General features: G+C 36.1%; 1 protein-coding gene across 3 annotated transcripts in view; it reads left to right on the forward strand.

Annotated features, from left to right (window-relative positions):
* The window catches only part of GNAS (GNAS complex locus), a 143,999-nt gene that overhangs the window by 88,080 nt on the left and 39,459 nt on the right, over positions 1-16,460 (forward strand). For 2 of the 3 annotated variants that reach the window (XM_054392028.1, XM_054392029.1), the window contains exons 3-4: positions 5,105-5,159; positions 5,242-5,361. In XM_054392028.1, coding sequence (XP_054248003.1) covers positions 5,105-5,159; positions 5,242-5,361 — 175 coding nt within the window. The remainder of the gene's footprint in view (positions 1-5,104; positions 5,160-5,241; positions 5,362-16,460) is intronic. The other variant, XM_054392030.1, reaches the window with a different exon arrangement.

The raw sequence follows: 16,460 nt of genomic DNA on the forward strand, positions 1-16,460 counted from the left end.
TTGTGTCAGCAAACTCAAGAGTGAGAGAAGTTTGACAGTGTTAAAGAAATAAAGGTAATTTATGCGTTATCCTGATCACTGAAGATGATGGAAGCCAGGCTGTTTGCAGCCTTGTAAAGACAAAGGCTAATGTTCCGTATGAACATTACGTGATTGCATTTTAACATGCCTTATTAAAATGATCTATATATACTCTCCAGGCATGTACATCTTGCAATACAAGTTTGAGGAGAGTCTTTCTGCTTTTTCATTTGCCACAGCATGCTGAGAACTACAAAAAATTGAGACCATAACTGATGAAAAGATGGTTTTGAGGTATTATTATATAATACAAAGTCAGTCGTTTTAAGTAGGTGTCATTGTAGTAGGTGTCCATGTTGTGTTCTGCCCATGCTGTTACATACATACCCTTCAGGATTCAAAACAGACTGACTTGTGGTGAAATAACATATATACACTATTAAACTGCAAACCATTATTTGTTACGCTAAGGCTACACGTAGGAAATCATGTGTTAGAAGACAAATTGATGAACAAAATGACATTTTTCAAACATGAAAGCCAGCATTTTTATCCATAATATACAAAGAATGTTCCAGTATTTTGTATTCACGTTTAAGTCTTTATGTTCCAGGATATGCTCCTTTTATAGGCCGTGTTCATAGGGGGATTAATTGGCAATCATCATTTACCCTCATCAAAAGCCTTTTCCTGTTGCATATTGTTTGATCAAAGACTTTACTTTCACTCAAATAATGCATCCCACAGCATAAATTAAACACCTCCTCAGTGTTCTTTCTGACACACCTAATCTTTGTTTTCTAAAATACTCCTGCATTTGAAGTGTGGAGATTCCTGGGGATTTAGGGAATATACAGGGAGGGTTTCCCAACTAGTTTATGTAATTGATATATCTTAAAATGATAGTCCTGCATTATCATGACATATTTCCTTCTAAAGGGAAAAAAAAATGTTGTTGCTTTACATTCTACGTGTTTTGTTTTTCTAGCTATCTTATGATCTTGTTGGGTTTGAAGAAATCTATTGATTTCTCATCATAAAATCTGCCCCCCCCCTTTTTTTTTGCTGTATATTTTTCTCTTAAATCTTCTCCAAACTCTTCCTGTTGAATAGAACATTGGCATTTAGCTTCTTAACTGGCTAGTGGTGACCAAGCATTTCAAACTTACTTGCTTTCATAAATTTAGAGTAATGGCATAAAGGAGTCACAGCATTTTTTACTTTACTTTTTAATTCTTTAACATGTTTTCATTTCACTGGTCATTTCAACACTGAATGTTTTTCTTCTTTTCTACCTGTGAGATGTTCATACTGGGTGAGCTCAGTCCTTAGTCATCTGGAATGTTCTTTTTTGAACTACAAATATTTCTTTTAAGCTTCAGGTAATGGTTATTTATATTACCTGGAAGGTAAACCAGAAATGAAGGTTAAAATTAAATTAGTTTGCTTTCTGAGAATCTGTTTGGTTATGTCTTCATTAAATAAGATTTGATAAAGTCTGGGTAAAAATGTTGCAATTTTAATAGTAAAGCTGAGCCACAGGTTGAAATGGTCTTTACTAAATACTGATTAGGTTGGTTTTCAAGGAGTATTTGATTTTACTGACCTTCGATGTCATTCTGATTTCATGTTATTTGAATTAAAATGGTATCTCTTTTTATAGTACCTAAAACAGACTTTATTAGTTTTCCTGAAAGCTATGTGCAGCTTTGCTTTGGCCCATTTAAATATTGAAAACAGCAGGATTTGAGATTTTTCTTATAATCCTCAACTAATAGAGTTTAATGCTTTGTTTGGCCTACCCTACACAGCCTAAGCAAAAGTTTTAAACAAGATTAAAAATATGACCTTATTAACCCATGGCATCTAAAGATGCAGAACAGGCCTGCAGAGACATCAGTCATTCTTTAGCCAGGATAGCACAGTGCCATTCCCAATCCACGGAGTCTGTCCCAGAGGAAAACATTTTGGGAGCCCAGCTTTTTTTCTCTTTAGTTTTGGCCACTGTGCCAACACCTGGGAATAAGAAAGTAAAAAGCAAAAATCTGTTTCTAAGTTGAATATTCAGTCTTTGTCATTGGGGAAAATAAAGTTCAATTACTTTGGGGGAATTTGTGGTGAAACCTGGCTGAAATTTCTCAAAAACATTTCTGGCAGAGCAAAGGGACATCAGAGAGGGGGCTTAGCTTTTGCTTACTACACTTCATTATTCCCTGAATAAAATTAGTTTCCAGTTGTGTGTAAGCCATTGGATGGGTGATTGATGAACATCCTGAGTTCCAGAAGAGTAAAGTATCTCATTGTCATGGAAAATTTATGCTTAGTAAACATTACAAAACACAAAATGACATGATACATTCATTGCTGTGTAATAAGATTCCTTGTTTACCAGGCATGGTATAGGGCCATGGCAACAAAACCAGAAATAGGAACTATGAGTATCCTTGTTGTAAAAATGATGATGGTTAACAAGCGGTTTGTTAATTGCTGGAGTTTTACATCACTCCATATTCATTATCACTTTGCAGTGCTGCTGGTAGCATGAGGATCAGTGAAGAGGTGTAAATGTGAAAGTTTGACCTAGACCTGGAATAAAAATAATGTGTTCTATTGCATGATATGGAAGATTCAGGTAACTGGGTGCTTAGCTAATGGTCTGAGATGGTTACCCCACAAGTGTTCAACAAAAGCAAAACAGAAGACTTTCTGAACTTCTTTGTAATCATTTTCCAAAACGAACCAAAAGGACTTAATAGTATTTTCTACTTAATCCTTTAAAAATACTGGTGTCTTGCTTAACTTTCAGCATATCAATTGCCCTTTTGATCTCAATGCAGCAGGATCAGGATACATGTTCATTAAGTTCAGGACCCTGCTGAAATGAAGGCAAAATGAAGCTGCATTGCTCACGCTGTCATCAGTAAACATTCCCTGCTTTCGTACCATTGTTTATAAATAAAAAACCATAAACATATTGTTAATAAAGAAACATAATTTTTTAAGAACCAAGTTGATGTTTTTGCAACCATATGTACACTAACTGAAAAATACAGTATTTGTACGTTTACCATAAGTCTCGGTTTGTGGAATGGAGAGTTTCTTAAGACCTGGGGTAATAGAAAGCATTGAAGAGGGTGAAAAGACCTCCATTTTTCCTCTCTTTTCCTGTCTTATTTATTTTCCTTGGTTTAGTGCTTTTAGCCTTTCTTGGCTCATTGCCTTTTTCCCATCAGCAATGCCAAATCCCTAAAGCAAAAAAATGGTAGTCTTCAGGAATAATGTTGTCTATAGGTAGATCAAGAGAACTAAGGAAAACAAGAATTTACATCTCATGATTGATCACTTCATTTTCTTGATGCATCAAGCTTTATTGATCTTCTCACCCTTCCCCAGAGTTTTGAGAATACATGCAGTGGTCAGTGATGAGGGGCTGATGTTTAGGAGCAATTGTGTTTCTGTTTGGTAGGGTTCTGCTGTTCTCTACACAGGCATGTTCTCTACACAGCTAAGTCATCCTGAACGAGGTGGTTGATGCTGCTGTTTGCTTTCCATCTGTAAGAGCAGTGCTTGCATTGCAGCCATGCCTTCACAACTGCAGAATGTATAGTAAGGTCCTTCATGTCTCTATGTAAAATGCAGTGTAGCGTGCGGCTGGAACAGTAGTGTGTTCCTTGACCCTGTCTTTCTCAAGAATTGCTTTACTCTTTCACCTGAGAACCAAAATTCCCACCACTCCTGGACATCTGTGTCTGCTTTGTTATTTAACCAGTACCTTTTTTTTTTCTGCTCTTCTGCATTCTTGATTGGTGAATATGCTTTTGGTTTCATTTTGCTTGTGGGTAATTATAGAAAGTAAAAAGTGATAAAAATCCCTTTGCAATATGTATACTTAATTAACTCAAATGAGGTTTTCAAGCTCTGATATGTAAGCTGACAGAGTGAGCACTACCTTATAAAGGGTAAAAAAAGAAAACAGTTGGTAGTTTAATGTCTCTGGGATTACTGTTTTGGAAAATGTTAGGTTTAAAAATGTAAAAAAGTAATTGGTGTGAATATTTAGCTAATGAAAGCATTCTGTTCAAACAGGTTAAGGAAGATTTGAAGGTCACTTAGATCATTTAGTTGGGTTTCTTCAGTAATTACATGGCTAACTTGGTTTACCTCAAAGTAGTAATTTTATGCTGTGTATAGCAAGAAACTAATAATGTAAAAGTTCTGTCATAGTGCATTACAATTATGTTATAATTTACAGATTCAATACCCGTAATACCTTTAGGATGTGAATTTTTGGTTATGCCAAATGTTTGATCATGCATTTCAGTTGATTGCACTGTTTAGTGTTGAAAATAACTATTGTCAGATTTGACATACAATACAAATACAGCAGAGGCAATGGTTTGCACTCCTGCTATCTTGAGCCTGTTATGCTTTCTAATTTGGCTGCATTTAATCCCAAATGATAATGCTCATAGAGAACATTCCAAGTGGTTTTCTAGCCTACTTTTCTGCTTGTCATTTAAAGGCAAAGTTACTTACTTGGATTAGTTCTTTATTATTTATTTTTGTACCCAAACTGTTAGTTTGAATGGCAGGTTGAGTTCTCTGGTCTAGGTTTTTCTGCTATGATGTAATTTGTGTGTTTCATTTTTCTCGTATTTTGAGATTCTTTAGGCTCCTTTGGTTGATTTCTACTTCTAATGACTTACCTTTTTTTCTTTTTTTTTTTCTTCTCTGTTTCCAGCTTATGCTTTTCTAAATAACTTCCACATCTCTAGTGTTTTGCATTCAAATTAATCAAAATCTGTTTGGTTTTGTAGAATGTCTTAGTCCCAGTCTACAACTGCAGTCAGTTTTTATTTAAGCATAATTGGATACTGGGGTTTGGATGCAAATATATGTTTACTTTTTTAGTAGAAAAGTTGTGAGATATTTAATTAAGACTTGTAATATTCAGTGACTGCAAGCGTTTCAGCCAAATGTGACAATACAGTTTTGATAGAATATTTTCCAGGTTAATGTTCTGTTTCAAAAAATATTCTGCTTTTATGGCTTATGGATTTAATAATGTATTTCTTCATTACAGGGAGAAGAAAATGAAAATTCAGGATATTAAAAACAACATTAAAGAAGCTATAGAGGTAAACTTATGAGCTATTCTAAATTATTCAAGGCTAGATATTTAGACACTCTCTGCAATGTTTTATTTTTGTTTCTTTGCAGACAATAGTGACAGCAATGGGCAATTTGGCACCTCCAGTTGAACTGGCCAATCCAGAGAACCAGTTTCGAATCGACTACATCTTAAATTTAGCTAACCAGATAGACTTTGATTTCCCACCGGTAAGTATCTAATTCAGATCAGCTGCAGTCATGCATTTTTGCAAATGATTATATTTCGCTGCACTGTAGTAAATATTTACAAAAAACAGTGAGCTGCTCTTTGGGAATGACTGTCATAGGTGGCTTTGGTCAGTGCTAATCAAATAAGGTGTATGGCAACACCACTAGAATATTCAAGCTGGTCCTTTGTGAACAGTGACTCTTGTCTGCTTTCTTGTGCTCTACTGAACTAGAGTTAATATGGATATTGTTTGGAATTGCCTTGCTCCAGAAGGAGTGACGATAGACACAGCAGTCTGTTGATGATTAGCTGGCATTCAGTGATACTGTATTTCTCTGTTTTAGAAGAATAGTAGTTTACTTGCTGATTCAGGCATGTTCTCTCACAGCTGTGTCAGCCAGACTTTCTGCAAGGGCTCCACACACTGTGTCCTTGCCCCAACCCACCCAGTCCTAGTTAATCATTTAAAATGCCAGCAGTCCCTGAGTAAATGCAGAAAGTGTAATTAATTTGGTTGATGGTACAACTTTGTGCCCATTCACTGTGTTTAATTTCTACTGTTGTCTCAACAAGCTAGTAGCAGAAGCCCATGAAAATAAGAGTTTGCAAGCACTGAACTCTTGAACACTGAGAAGATATTTTTATTAATTACAGTGATGTATGTTGTACTTGCAGTAATACGGGAGTGTTCCAAAGCTTGTATACTGAGTGCACTGTTCCAGAGGACTGAGGCTAGAAATTACAGTGATGTAGTATGAAAATCATGATTTACACCAGAATTTTGTATCCAGCAGTAGTCAGTCCTAGATGCTTGAAAGGAAAGTGCAAGTGCTAATAGTATTGAGATGTGGGATAGCTTTCACCACAGCAGCAAGGTTTTTGTAACTCTGGTTTGTAAACATTAATTGAACAAGCCAGTCTGTGAAACCAATGACAATTACCTTTTTGTAACTGTTGCTGCTTCTGGGAGTTTCTCTGCTTTGGTCAGCCTTTATTAAAAGAACAAAACAACCAACCAAACCCACATACTTCATGTACCATGCAGAAGTGCTATTCGCAAGTAATTGGAAGTACTGGTGTTGCAGTCTTCAACTCCAATCATTTTCAAAGTTCTGCAGGCATAGACAGGTTCATGGGAGGGGGAACATATGTTTTTCTTCTGGCTTATGAATTGTCATATTAGTAATTTCATCTTAAAGAAAGAGAGAATTTTACTGGATTTTTTTTTTTTTTTAACTTGACACCTCTTTAATTTTGATGCTTGTTAGTGTTATTCATAGGAATATTTGATCCCTTCATAGATGATCTGTCCTGCTAGCAGAATGAACAAAAATAGGCTTTGAAGATAGTTTTACGAGAATATTCGAGTGAAAAGACAGTGGCTCCTTACTCCACCCTGTGTTCTGTGGAACTGGCTTCATGCCCACAGCTCTCATGCTGCCCATTGTTTTGTGATGGTTTAGGTTGTGGTCTGTAACAATGCTGTAACACATTCCTGGGACCTACCTTGTACTGAAATACTTGATTTCCCTCTATCTCAGAGGGCTTTTTTTTTTTTCTTTTCTTCTTCTTCTTCTTCCATTCAATCCTAATGCAGTCATTTTTTAAATGTATGATACCACTAACTTTTTAATATAGAAAGGATACATGGTAGCAAACCCTTAATGTCTAAAGCAATACCAATACTTACCGGGTCCAGAAATAATTTCAAGTCCAGTGAATAGTCTTTGAGTTGAATGACTCACAACTTCAGGAATAACAGTGCTCTGATAAAACTAGTTTTTCTTCTCTGAGCAAAGATATTGTCTTAACTTTTTAAGCCCTGAGTCTACAGAGGTTTAGGTGTGTGCATAACTTGGACTAGTGGCTGGCTTTGTTGGCATGATGAACTATTTCATATGTAAATGTTTGTAGGGCTGAGGTTTTTAACTGGATATACATTAGCCACTAATTTTGAAGGGATATCATTGGCTCCCTCAGCTCCCAGTGAATATATGAACTAATCTGTATCTGATTTCTGAGTTTATATGAATGTAGGCTGTAGTTGCTTGGTTCCTGAAAAACCGAACCTACATTTTAACTGCACATTTTAAATCAAGTGTTGATCTCAAATGTCCCTGGATGACACCTCTTAAGTGCATAGTATTGGAAATACATCATCCTTGGGTACCTCTATAAACATAATTTTTGCATTGCTATAGATGAATTAAAAGTACGTAGAAGAAAAGATAATTTTCTGCAAGTGGCAGTGATAGCCTTACGCTCATTATGCTTTATACCCAAGGAAATTCTGACTAGCTGCTCTCTCCTAAAGTACTGTAGCTATTTTGAATCTCCCACTACCATGCTGCTGAATAGTTTTTTTTATGGTTTCTAAGTGATGTCCTTGAGGCTGAGCTTTACCACATACTGGCTTCAGCCTCAAAGCTAGCTTAGTATCCGCTCTGCCCACAGCCATCCCTTCCCTCTCCTCCACACCATGATGCGCCACCCTCACTTGCACCAAAAAAACCTCCACTGGGTCCCCAGTGTAAATCAGACCATTGAACAGATCCAGGTTAAAAATAGCCCTGGTAACCCTTACTCCTCTATTCTATTTTGGGGAGGTTATTTTTACAGGGATCAGTTTTAAGGGCTGGTTTACAAATGACATGGCCCTTAGGCAGTGGGGTAGAAATTGTGTAATATGTTAATGTGCAGCAGGGTCAGAGGTAGGGTAGGAGGTCCTTAGAATGGCTTTGGCACCAAAGTTTTCAAGAAAGTAACACGAGAATACGCACTCAGTAAGAAAAGATGTGAACTGAGTTCTCTCTGCTACCAAAACTGTTCCTTTATTATGTAGGCAACAGAAGAAAATTATCTGTCCCTGTAGATGATCACCCCGATGAGTATAATGATAGATATGTTATTATTCCTGTCTAAATACATCATGGAAGAAGAGAGCTGTTCTGGTTTGACAGCATCACTAACTTCTTAGTGTAGGGGTTTTATTATTATTTCTTTTTTTTAATTATTTCCTTTTTTTATATGTAAAGCAGTGACAATGCATGTACCTTAGCGATGTATCTTCAGGTGCCAAATTGATAGAAGATGTGGATTTGTGAAGTGTTTTTGACTCAAGAATGTTAATGTTGTTAGCAAAAAGGAATGGGGAGTATTACAGATAGTATCAGCAGCACGATGTGGTACTAAATCCTATGAAATAATCTTTACTTACTCCTTTTTTAAATCTCCATTATCTTATCTATGCAGCACAGATTCTTCTAAGTGGACTGCTGGATAATCCAATTGAGTTTACCTGTCAGAGTTTAACAGGACTTAAATAAAGCTGGTTTTCTTATCCTTTAATGGCAGAAATAAATTCTTGAGTACAGATTAATTAAAGAGTTCTTTTGAACCCTTCTGTTAATATAGGGACTCTGAGGTAGGCAGCCACTTCATCTCTGTTTCTCATAATTAAAAGATGTAGAACTAGTAATGATTTGCAACTGAATCTCCTGAAACCTCTGGGTTTTGTCCACATGGATGAGTGCCCGATACGAATATTTTATTCTCGTGAATGAATAGCAATATCTAGCAAATTCTGATATTGCCAACCTGTTGGAAGTGAGATTTTTTTTTTTTAGCTTCAATCTGCAGTATCTTAAGTTTTAGTTAGGCTGTGAACTAGCCCATTACATCATACTAAGAAATATGTTAACACAAAGCTTTTTTCTTGAATAATTTAAATGAAAATATATTGAGTGTAAGCATAAAGCGGTTTCTCACTTATTTGCTGACTAGACATTACTTTATGAAAAAAACCAAATACTATTGCAAAACTCAGCTTTCAGGTTCCCAGGCAAATTCCTGATGGCCACCTTTTTGTGATGCAATTTTCACAGTAGCTGTTACCAGGAAAGAAGAGCTTTGGGATGTGCAGGAATTCCCTGGTGCTCCAATCCAGAGGCTCTGGCAGCCCAGGATGCGAGTGCAGTGACTTGGGTTGTCTGTGGCCCTTAGCAGCTGGGAGGTGATTTCAGAGCAAACAGCTTTTCAATACCTTGCGTTTTACTGGTTCTCATTCTTTTGGTTCACAAAACAAAGTCTTCAGCTTTTTTAATTTCCAGAGAAGAACTTTTTTTTTTAATCTACAGTAATTTTTTAATAAAATGTCTAATCAGAAACTCTGCGTGTTTATGTAATAAAGAATCTTTAACACGGATTAAAGTTCTTTTTTTTTTTACACCTAAGTGTAAAGCACTTAGGTGTAAAACACTATTTGTGCTCTGCATGTTTTGACTGCTAAAGTTTTCCAGAAATCAAAGCACGGACTGGGAACCTGGGCTTTTATGAAGTGAAAAAAGTATTTGTAGCATCCTGTAGGAAAAGTAATTGCTGTAGTCTATTTAATTAGCTATACCATTCAGACATTAAAAATATGTTCATTTCATATTAAAACTGGAAAAAAGAAATAATATCCTCAAAAACTACCAGCTCACTGCTTCCACAGAACAGGATGTGTAGTGACTGGAAACAATTACTTAGTTCAACAGCTGCATTAAAGAAAAAGCTTCTTTTGCAAAAATGTATTTTGATAAGCCTTTGATTTTGCTATACTTTGTGCATGCAGTTAGAATACCTTATTTAATAAAATTAATACACTCTTCATTTAAGTGGAACTTTGCTCTTTCATCTAAAACAAAGATCATGGGTAGAAAGGAAATGTAGGAAAAGTGACACTGCCTGGCTGGTAATGAAATAAAATAGAATTATTTTTAAAACATAGATGTATAAAGTTACTTACATACAATAATCATCTGTTTAGAAAAAGTAACACAGACTGTGCATATCAGGAGTCAACATATTTAATGGATGCCAACTAATAAGCACAAAGTTTGAGTAATACCAATTTAAGTATTATGCAGTAGGTTGGATTTTGATAACTTACAGCAGCAGTTTGTATTTTAACTGAAGTATAAGTTTGTCTTACTGTTTAGTAGTGAAGGTTGCATACTTGTAATTTGTCTATTTGTCCTCCTTTTTCTCAAATATTGGTTAAGGCTCCTACTTTTCACCTTGTTTTAGAGTTTCTTTTCTTTCCAAGCTTTAATTTTTAGGAAAAAGCTTGAGAATGCGTGTTCCTGAAGAAAGTAAAAAGCTATCAACTAACAGCATCTGTCAGTAGGAGGAATTTCATAAACTGTTAATCCTATATTTAGTAAAATTACATATTTAGGCCAGTCTTTAAGAAGAACAGTAATATTACAGTGCCTTGACTTTAAATATAGGCTAAATAATGAGTACATCTGTATTTAAACAAGAAGGAAAAAAAAGCCAGTCTGCCTTCTGACTTCTGTGAACAGAAATGAGACAAAGTGTAAGAGCTAAGCAGCTTTACTAGTTAGCATTGCTTTTCTGTATAGTGATTAGTCTCTTGATTTGTTTTGCTGCAGTGCTTCTTGCTACCCCTGATTCTTAAACGTGGCAACATCTGTGGGAACAACTCTTGTCCCACCAGATTTATTGCCAGAAACAGCAATTTCTAACTGCAGAGAAAATGGAGATGCTATTACTTCTTGTGCTTCAGTTTGTTACATGCAATAAAATAAAATGTATTATGTGCATGAGATGAAGCTATTTGGGGCTAGAAAATTAAAGGAGTGTGCCTTTTGAATTCTGCAGTGCTTTCACCAACGTGTTTACATAGTTCTGTTGAAAGCTCCTAAAGTACCTCCTTAAATTGGAGCATCTATAATCCAGACATTGACAATATCTGCACATCTTTTCCATAATGGAATTGTTTTATAGTACAAAAAAATCAACCTGTGTTTTGCTTTATTATTAATTTGCTTAGCATGTGAAATAAATTCCAATGCTTTATTTTTCACTTGTATTTTATCCAGTTAATTCCCTCCATGCAATATTAATAGGTTCATAAGTTCATGTTTAGAATTCATTTGAAGAAATTGTGACTATATTTCTCTTGATAGATCTTCTTAGTTTTCCTCAGAGCAATCTTAAAGAACAAGAACAGATTAATTCAATTTCTGTTTAAATAGAAGAGCTGTCAGCTGAATTAAACAGGAAATAGGCATAAATTTAATATAGAAATTCTTAAGCATTTTCTGTTTTTAATCACAGTAAGAGACTATCACAAAATATTTGTGTGGATAGATGAAATAAAATTTTACCTGTGAGCCGATCTGGTAATGCAGTGAGTTGAGAAGAGTGCCTGTGAGAGGCTATATGCAGAGTAAGCGGTGTGTAAATGGACTGATTGCCCTCTGGACATGCTTTCTGGGCATACAATTAAAAGCGCCTTGGGGCATACTGTAATGTACAAAGACTTGGAAATTTGATGATAAACATGCTTCTAAACATGACTTTGGTATTTTAATTTACAACATGTCAGCTGAGTAAAGGATGAACTTGGATGAGCATGAAGTACTCTTTGCTCTTTTTACATGTTCTTCAGTGCTAAATTTAAAGTTGTTTTTCTTTATGCCAGTACCAGACACAGTGTAGTGTGGCATGGCTAAGTTGTGCAAAGTTACCTATTCACAAACAGCCATCTATGACTTCCCAACAGGGAAGTGTTATGAAGTTTATGATAAAAGGGAGTGTTATGAAGTGTATGAAGTTATGGAATTTAAAAAACATGTCAGGTCCTAAATCTTGAGAGAGATCCACAAGCACAGACCTTTTCCCTTGTCAAACTTGAATGGAAGTTGGCAAGAGCTCGTGTGGGAGTGAAGATGTGAGGATGAACAGGTATTTGCTTGTGTACTTGCTGCGTGCGTGACTCTTGAGTTTTGATCCTGCCACAGACCTGTTGTGCCTGTAGCTGACTGAAGCTGTTAAGGGTGGCATCTTTTCTGATAGTTCAGAGAACCAGCATGTTGTCAGGGTTTTCAATTTGCCTTTGGAGTGTACATGACATTTCTTCAGTGCTCCAGGAAAAATTAAGGTGTCTTAAGCTCCCTGCAAGCTGGGTAGCTCTTTGTTACTAAAAAAAAAAAATCCCAGCAAATAAACAGAACTTTTAATTAAATTTATTAAGTGTATGTGAGCTTGATTTCTTCATCTAGATTACATTATAACTCTATGAATACCTCTGAATACAGATGCTTCTTCAGAAAGATTGTAAGACGATTAGTGATCTGTCCTTGGAATTTGTCTCACTTTAGAATGAGGAGGAACTGTTTTATCTTTTCCCCTTTTCTGTTGGTGGAAATTTCTGACAAAACCAGGCTTTTTTGTTTCCAACTTGAAAGTGGGGCATCAAAGTTGTGGTATGGTCCCAGGTTCAACTCATTATGTGAAATGGTGTTAGTTCATCGCACTGCAATAAAGTAATTTTTGACAGACTATTTGTTTTAAGTGTATTATGTATTCATTATAGAAAAAGCAACTAAATGGCATAGTGTGGAAGACATTTTCCAAACGGTCATTTAAGACTCAAAGCAAATTTCTCAGTTTTATTCAGTCTTAATTCCTAGCCACAGGAATTGTCTGCCAAAACAGCTGATGGTTGAAATGCCTCTATTACTGCTCTCTACTGTCCCAAGAGAGAGCTAAAACAGTATGGAAGAGTTCTTTGTGAGCCTTTTTATATTATCAGTAAATGTAATCAATTAACAAATTGCCTTCTTTACATATGTGAGCATGCTCTGAAGAAGCAGAGGAACGTGATTGCTCTGTATAAAATTGCAGAGGAATCTTGACAAAATGGAAAGAAGTGTCCACATCTGCCAACTTACACACCTTTAGTGCTCTCACCAAAAGTGAATTTCTTCCTCCCTAATGAGCATGATGTGCTTCAAATAGGAGCTGTGTGAAAGGATTAAATCTGAGTCGTGTTCTAGTATGTACAGATTAAGCGTCTGTGGTGATTAAGCTTCTTGTGAAAGTAGAAATAAAAGGGAAGTAGTCTGATGCTGTGTTAGTGAGGCCTTTTAACAAAGGCACTTTGTAGATTATGGGTATGGAACCGTGTATTTGCACATTTCTCAAATACTGTGGTATTTTGAAACCCTTAACAAAAGAGAAAAATGAAAGTTCAAACTTCATGGGAGTTTCTTATACAAAACTCCCTTTCCTATTGTCCGTTCTTTGCCACCACATGCAGTTGTGAAGATACCCTAAGCAGAAGCCCAACATATTTCAGCATCGTTCTTCTTTCCTAAGCATGAAAACCTACTGATAATGTGACTTGAATCTTTGCTGAAAACATTTCTGACTCAGTTATGGGAAGTGCTGAGTATTCTGGCCTCTCCCAAAGAGTTTTGTATTCAGTTCTGGACGCATGCCAGTAACTGGAGAATATCTTCAACTATTTGTAGGTATGTGTTTCCTTTGTGATATCATCAGCATATTTTCTCTAAAATAGCAAGCAATAATTAACACTTGTTCACACCGTTAGGAATGCAGATGTTTCCCTATTCAAGTTAGTGGCTTATTAAACTGTCTAATTTGACAAATTTAACACTTTCTAGTATCCCTGCCCAAACACAGGGAGAATGACAAGATGCCATCAGTTTCCTTCACTGCATGGCCTTTACGGTTAATAGTAATCACGTAGTTTCAGATATGAAAAATGAAAAATAAATCAATTTGTGGTGTATTTACTTATCCTGGAAGGAGAAAAGAAGCTTGAGCAGTTTGCCTTGGAATGCACTGTGCTGCCCTGCTCTCCTGTGACCATGTGTTTCATGTTCTGATGCAGTTTGTTAGTGGAATGCAGCAGAACTGCTGGGCTGTCATGAAAGAAAAGTTCATGTGCCCCCACCTTGCAGAGTAGATTTGTGAAGTCATTTGAAACCAGTGGTCAGTGTTACTTTTACAATTTGAACACGTCGGGAAGCAAACGTACTCCAAGACACAATTTTGCAGTCAGGAGTTAGTTTGTTTTGACCTTTAATCGTTAGGTTTGTAAGTGGATGACCTATTTGAAACTCTTATTATGAAATGTGCAACTCCATGGGACAGTGAACTTTGCCCAGGAACTGAATCCCAGTTTTAACCACAACATTGTGTAACGGTCGTACACACCTTTTAGTAGGTAAGGGTTTTTTTTCAGTGGCATTGACTTCTGCTGGAATTAATAAATAAACTATTCTAATGACAGATCCACCCTAGATTATATTTTACACAGAAAAGGTAGTGTTGCATGCCCATGCTAAGGTTCCTGTGTATATGGTGTCATAGTGGCAAGAACTGTGCCAATGTTGGTCCCTGCCAATATCCTAATGTCTATAAAACGTTGCTTCATAAACATTTTTTTAAGTCTCTTGAGTATTTATATATCTGGAGGGAACAAAACCTTATAGACAGTATGCCCAGTTTTTCTCCTTTGCTTTCTACTTGTATTTTCATTCTTTTAGAATGCCTCTCAAAAGCTGATCTTGGTTCCTTTATTTTTTCCCAGGCCTGGAGTTTGTCTCTCAAGGATTTTTTTTTTTTTTTTGAACAACCGAAATGCTCAACCTCCAAGTTCTTTAACACTTTCTCTGATTTGAATCTTAATAAACTCACTGTTTACCTGCTGTAATTTGTATAATTTGCTGATATCTTCTAATACAAGTAGGTTTTGAACTTGATTAGATTCTGCATTGCCCCTTTTCTAATCCAGAACTAAGATCTTTCTGGAACAAAGTGCCATTTTCCAAGCATCATTTTCATTTTTGCTAGTGTTATTTTCTCTAGAGGTCTGTGTAGATGCCTGTAAGTGAATACAAGCAATTTACAAATATTGCCTATTGATTCATTGTATTGGGAGGCTTTGAGCAGATAAAGGAAGTGATAAATAAATCACTAGTAATAGGAAGTGATAGAAGCAGATAAAGGAAGTGATAAATAAATCACTAGAACTGAAATATATTTCTAGGACTTTTTAAATACTGTGCTGTTACAGTATGATGAGAGATGAGGCTTCCTCACCATCAGCAGGTCGTGGTCCCTGCTACTTCAGTCAACTCAGTAAGAACAGAGGAGGTTTACTCAGCAGATTTTCTCAGAGTTTTTTATAGTTTCACGGAAGTGTAGCCTGTTATTTAGGGATTGTGCCCAGAATTCAAACCCAGCCTGAACACATTCAAAGTCAAGCCCTATTTGTGCTGTTCAGATCTGTGTTACACTGCCATCCTTATGTGTTTTGCATAAGCACTTCTCCCTCTTTTAGGGCCATGATAGTTCTTTGAAAAGTGTAAAGTCAGGTCTTGGGGTAAATGCTACAATCTTGACATAAATCTTAGGAAGAGTTCACTTCTTACCTTCCTGGATGATGCCATGCTGTCCTCAATTCTGTTGACTTTTGTTGCTTTGCACAGCTTCAGCTATAGTTTAAACAGGATCTTGGGTGTGTATTGTTTAACTGCAGCATTAATTTTTAAGTGGAAAATAACAAAACTTTTTTATTTTTTTCATTTTTAAATATGCATAGAGCAAGAGTGGATAATATGACTATACTTAGCAAATACTTACGTGTATCATTTGGAACCTAGCATTTAAATCCTGTTTATTGTGGAATGTCATCTCAAACCAAATTGTTATTTAGTATTATTTGTTTATCTTAGCTGTTTAGTTAGGAGTTCCATTTTATAGTGCAAGAGAAACCTGTGTTGATGCTGCTGTAGACTCTGTTATATTAGAATGTGCCAGCAAATGAATCAGCGTTATGGAAACAAGAACCAGACATGTAAGGACTAGTTTTCTGGCTGTTTCTTTCCAGGAAATTTGCCTGCTACTTTTAGTTAATTTGTTTCCTAACTAATTATTTTTAGAGATCTCATACAAATTATACCTATTTAACTCAAAAACCCAACCAACCCTGTTGCTAACTTGATTTTTCTAGTGTCCTCTAAAGCCCCAGTTTTACCTAAATGCATAACAAATCTTGTGGTTTCCCTTGCCTTCCCAGAGAGTAGCCCCCGGCTACATTCCATGACTCAAATGGGATGCTGAGGATTTCTTATGTTAGTTTTTTTCTTAAATATTATTTCAGAATTGTGGTTAGTGTAGGTGTATTGGGGAGGAGAGGGAGAATCTGTTATTTTTTGCAGCTAGTTACTGTGTCTTGATTCCACAATCAGTCACTAGTATAAGTAGACTTCTGAAA

Source organism: Indicator indicator, chromosome 24 (assembly GCF_027791375.1).
Source record: "Indicator indicator isolate 239-I01 chromosome 24, UM_Iind_1.1, whole genome shotgun sequence".
In the NCBI taxonomy this organism is placed as follows: Eukaryota; Metazoa; Chordata; class Aves; order Piciformes; family Indicatoridae; genus Indicator; species Indicator indicator.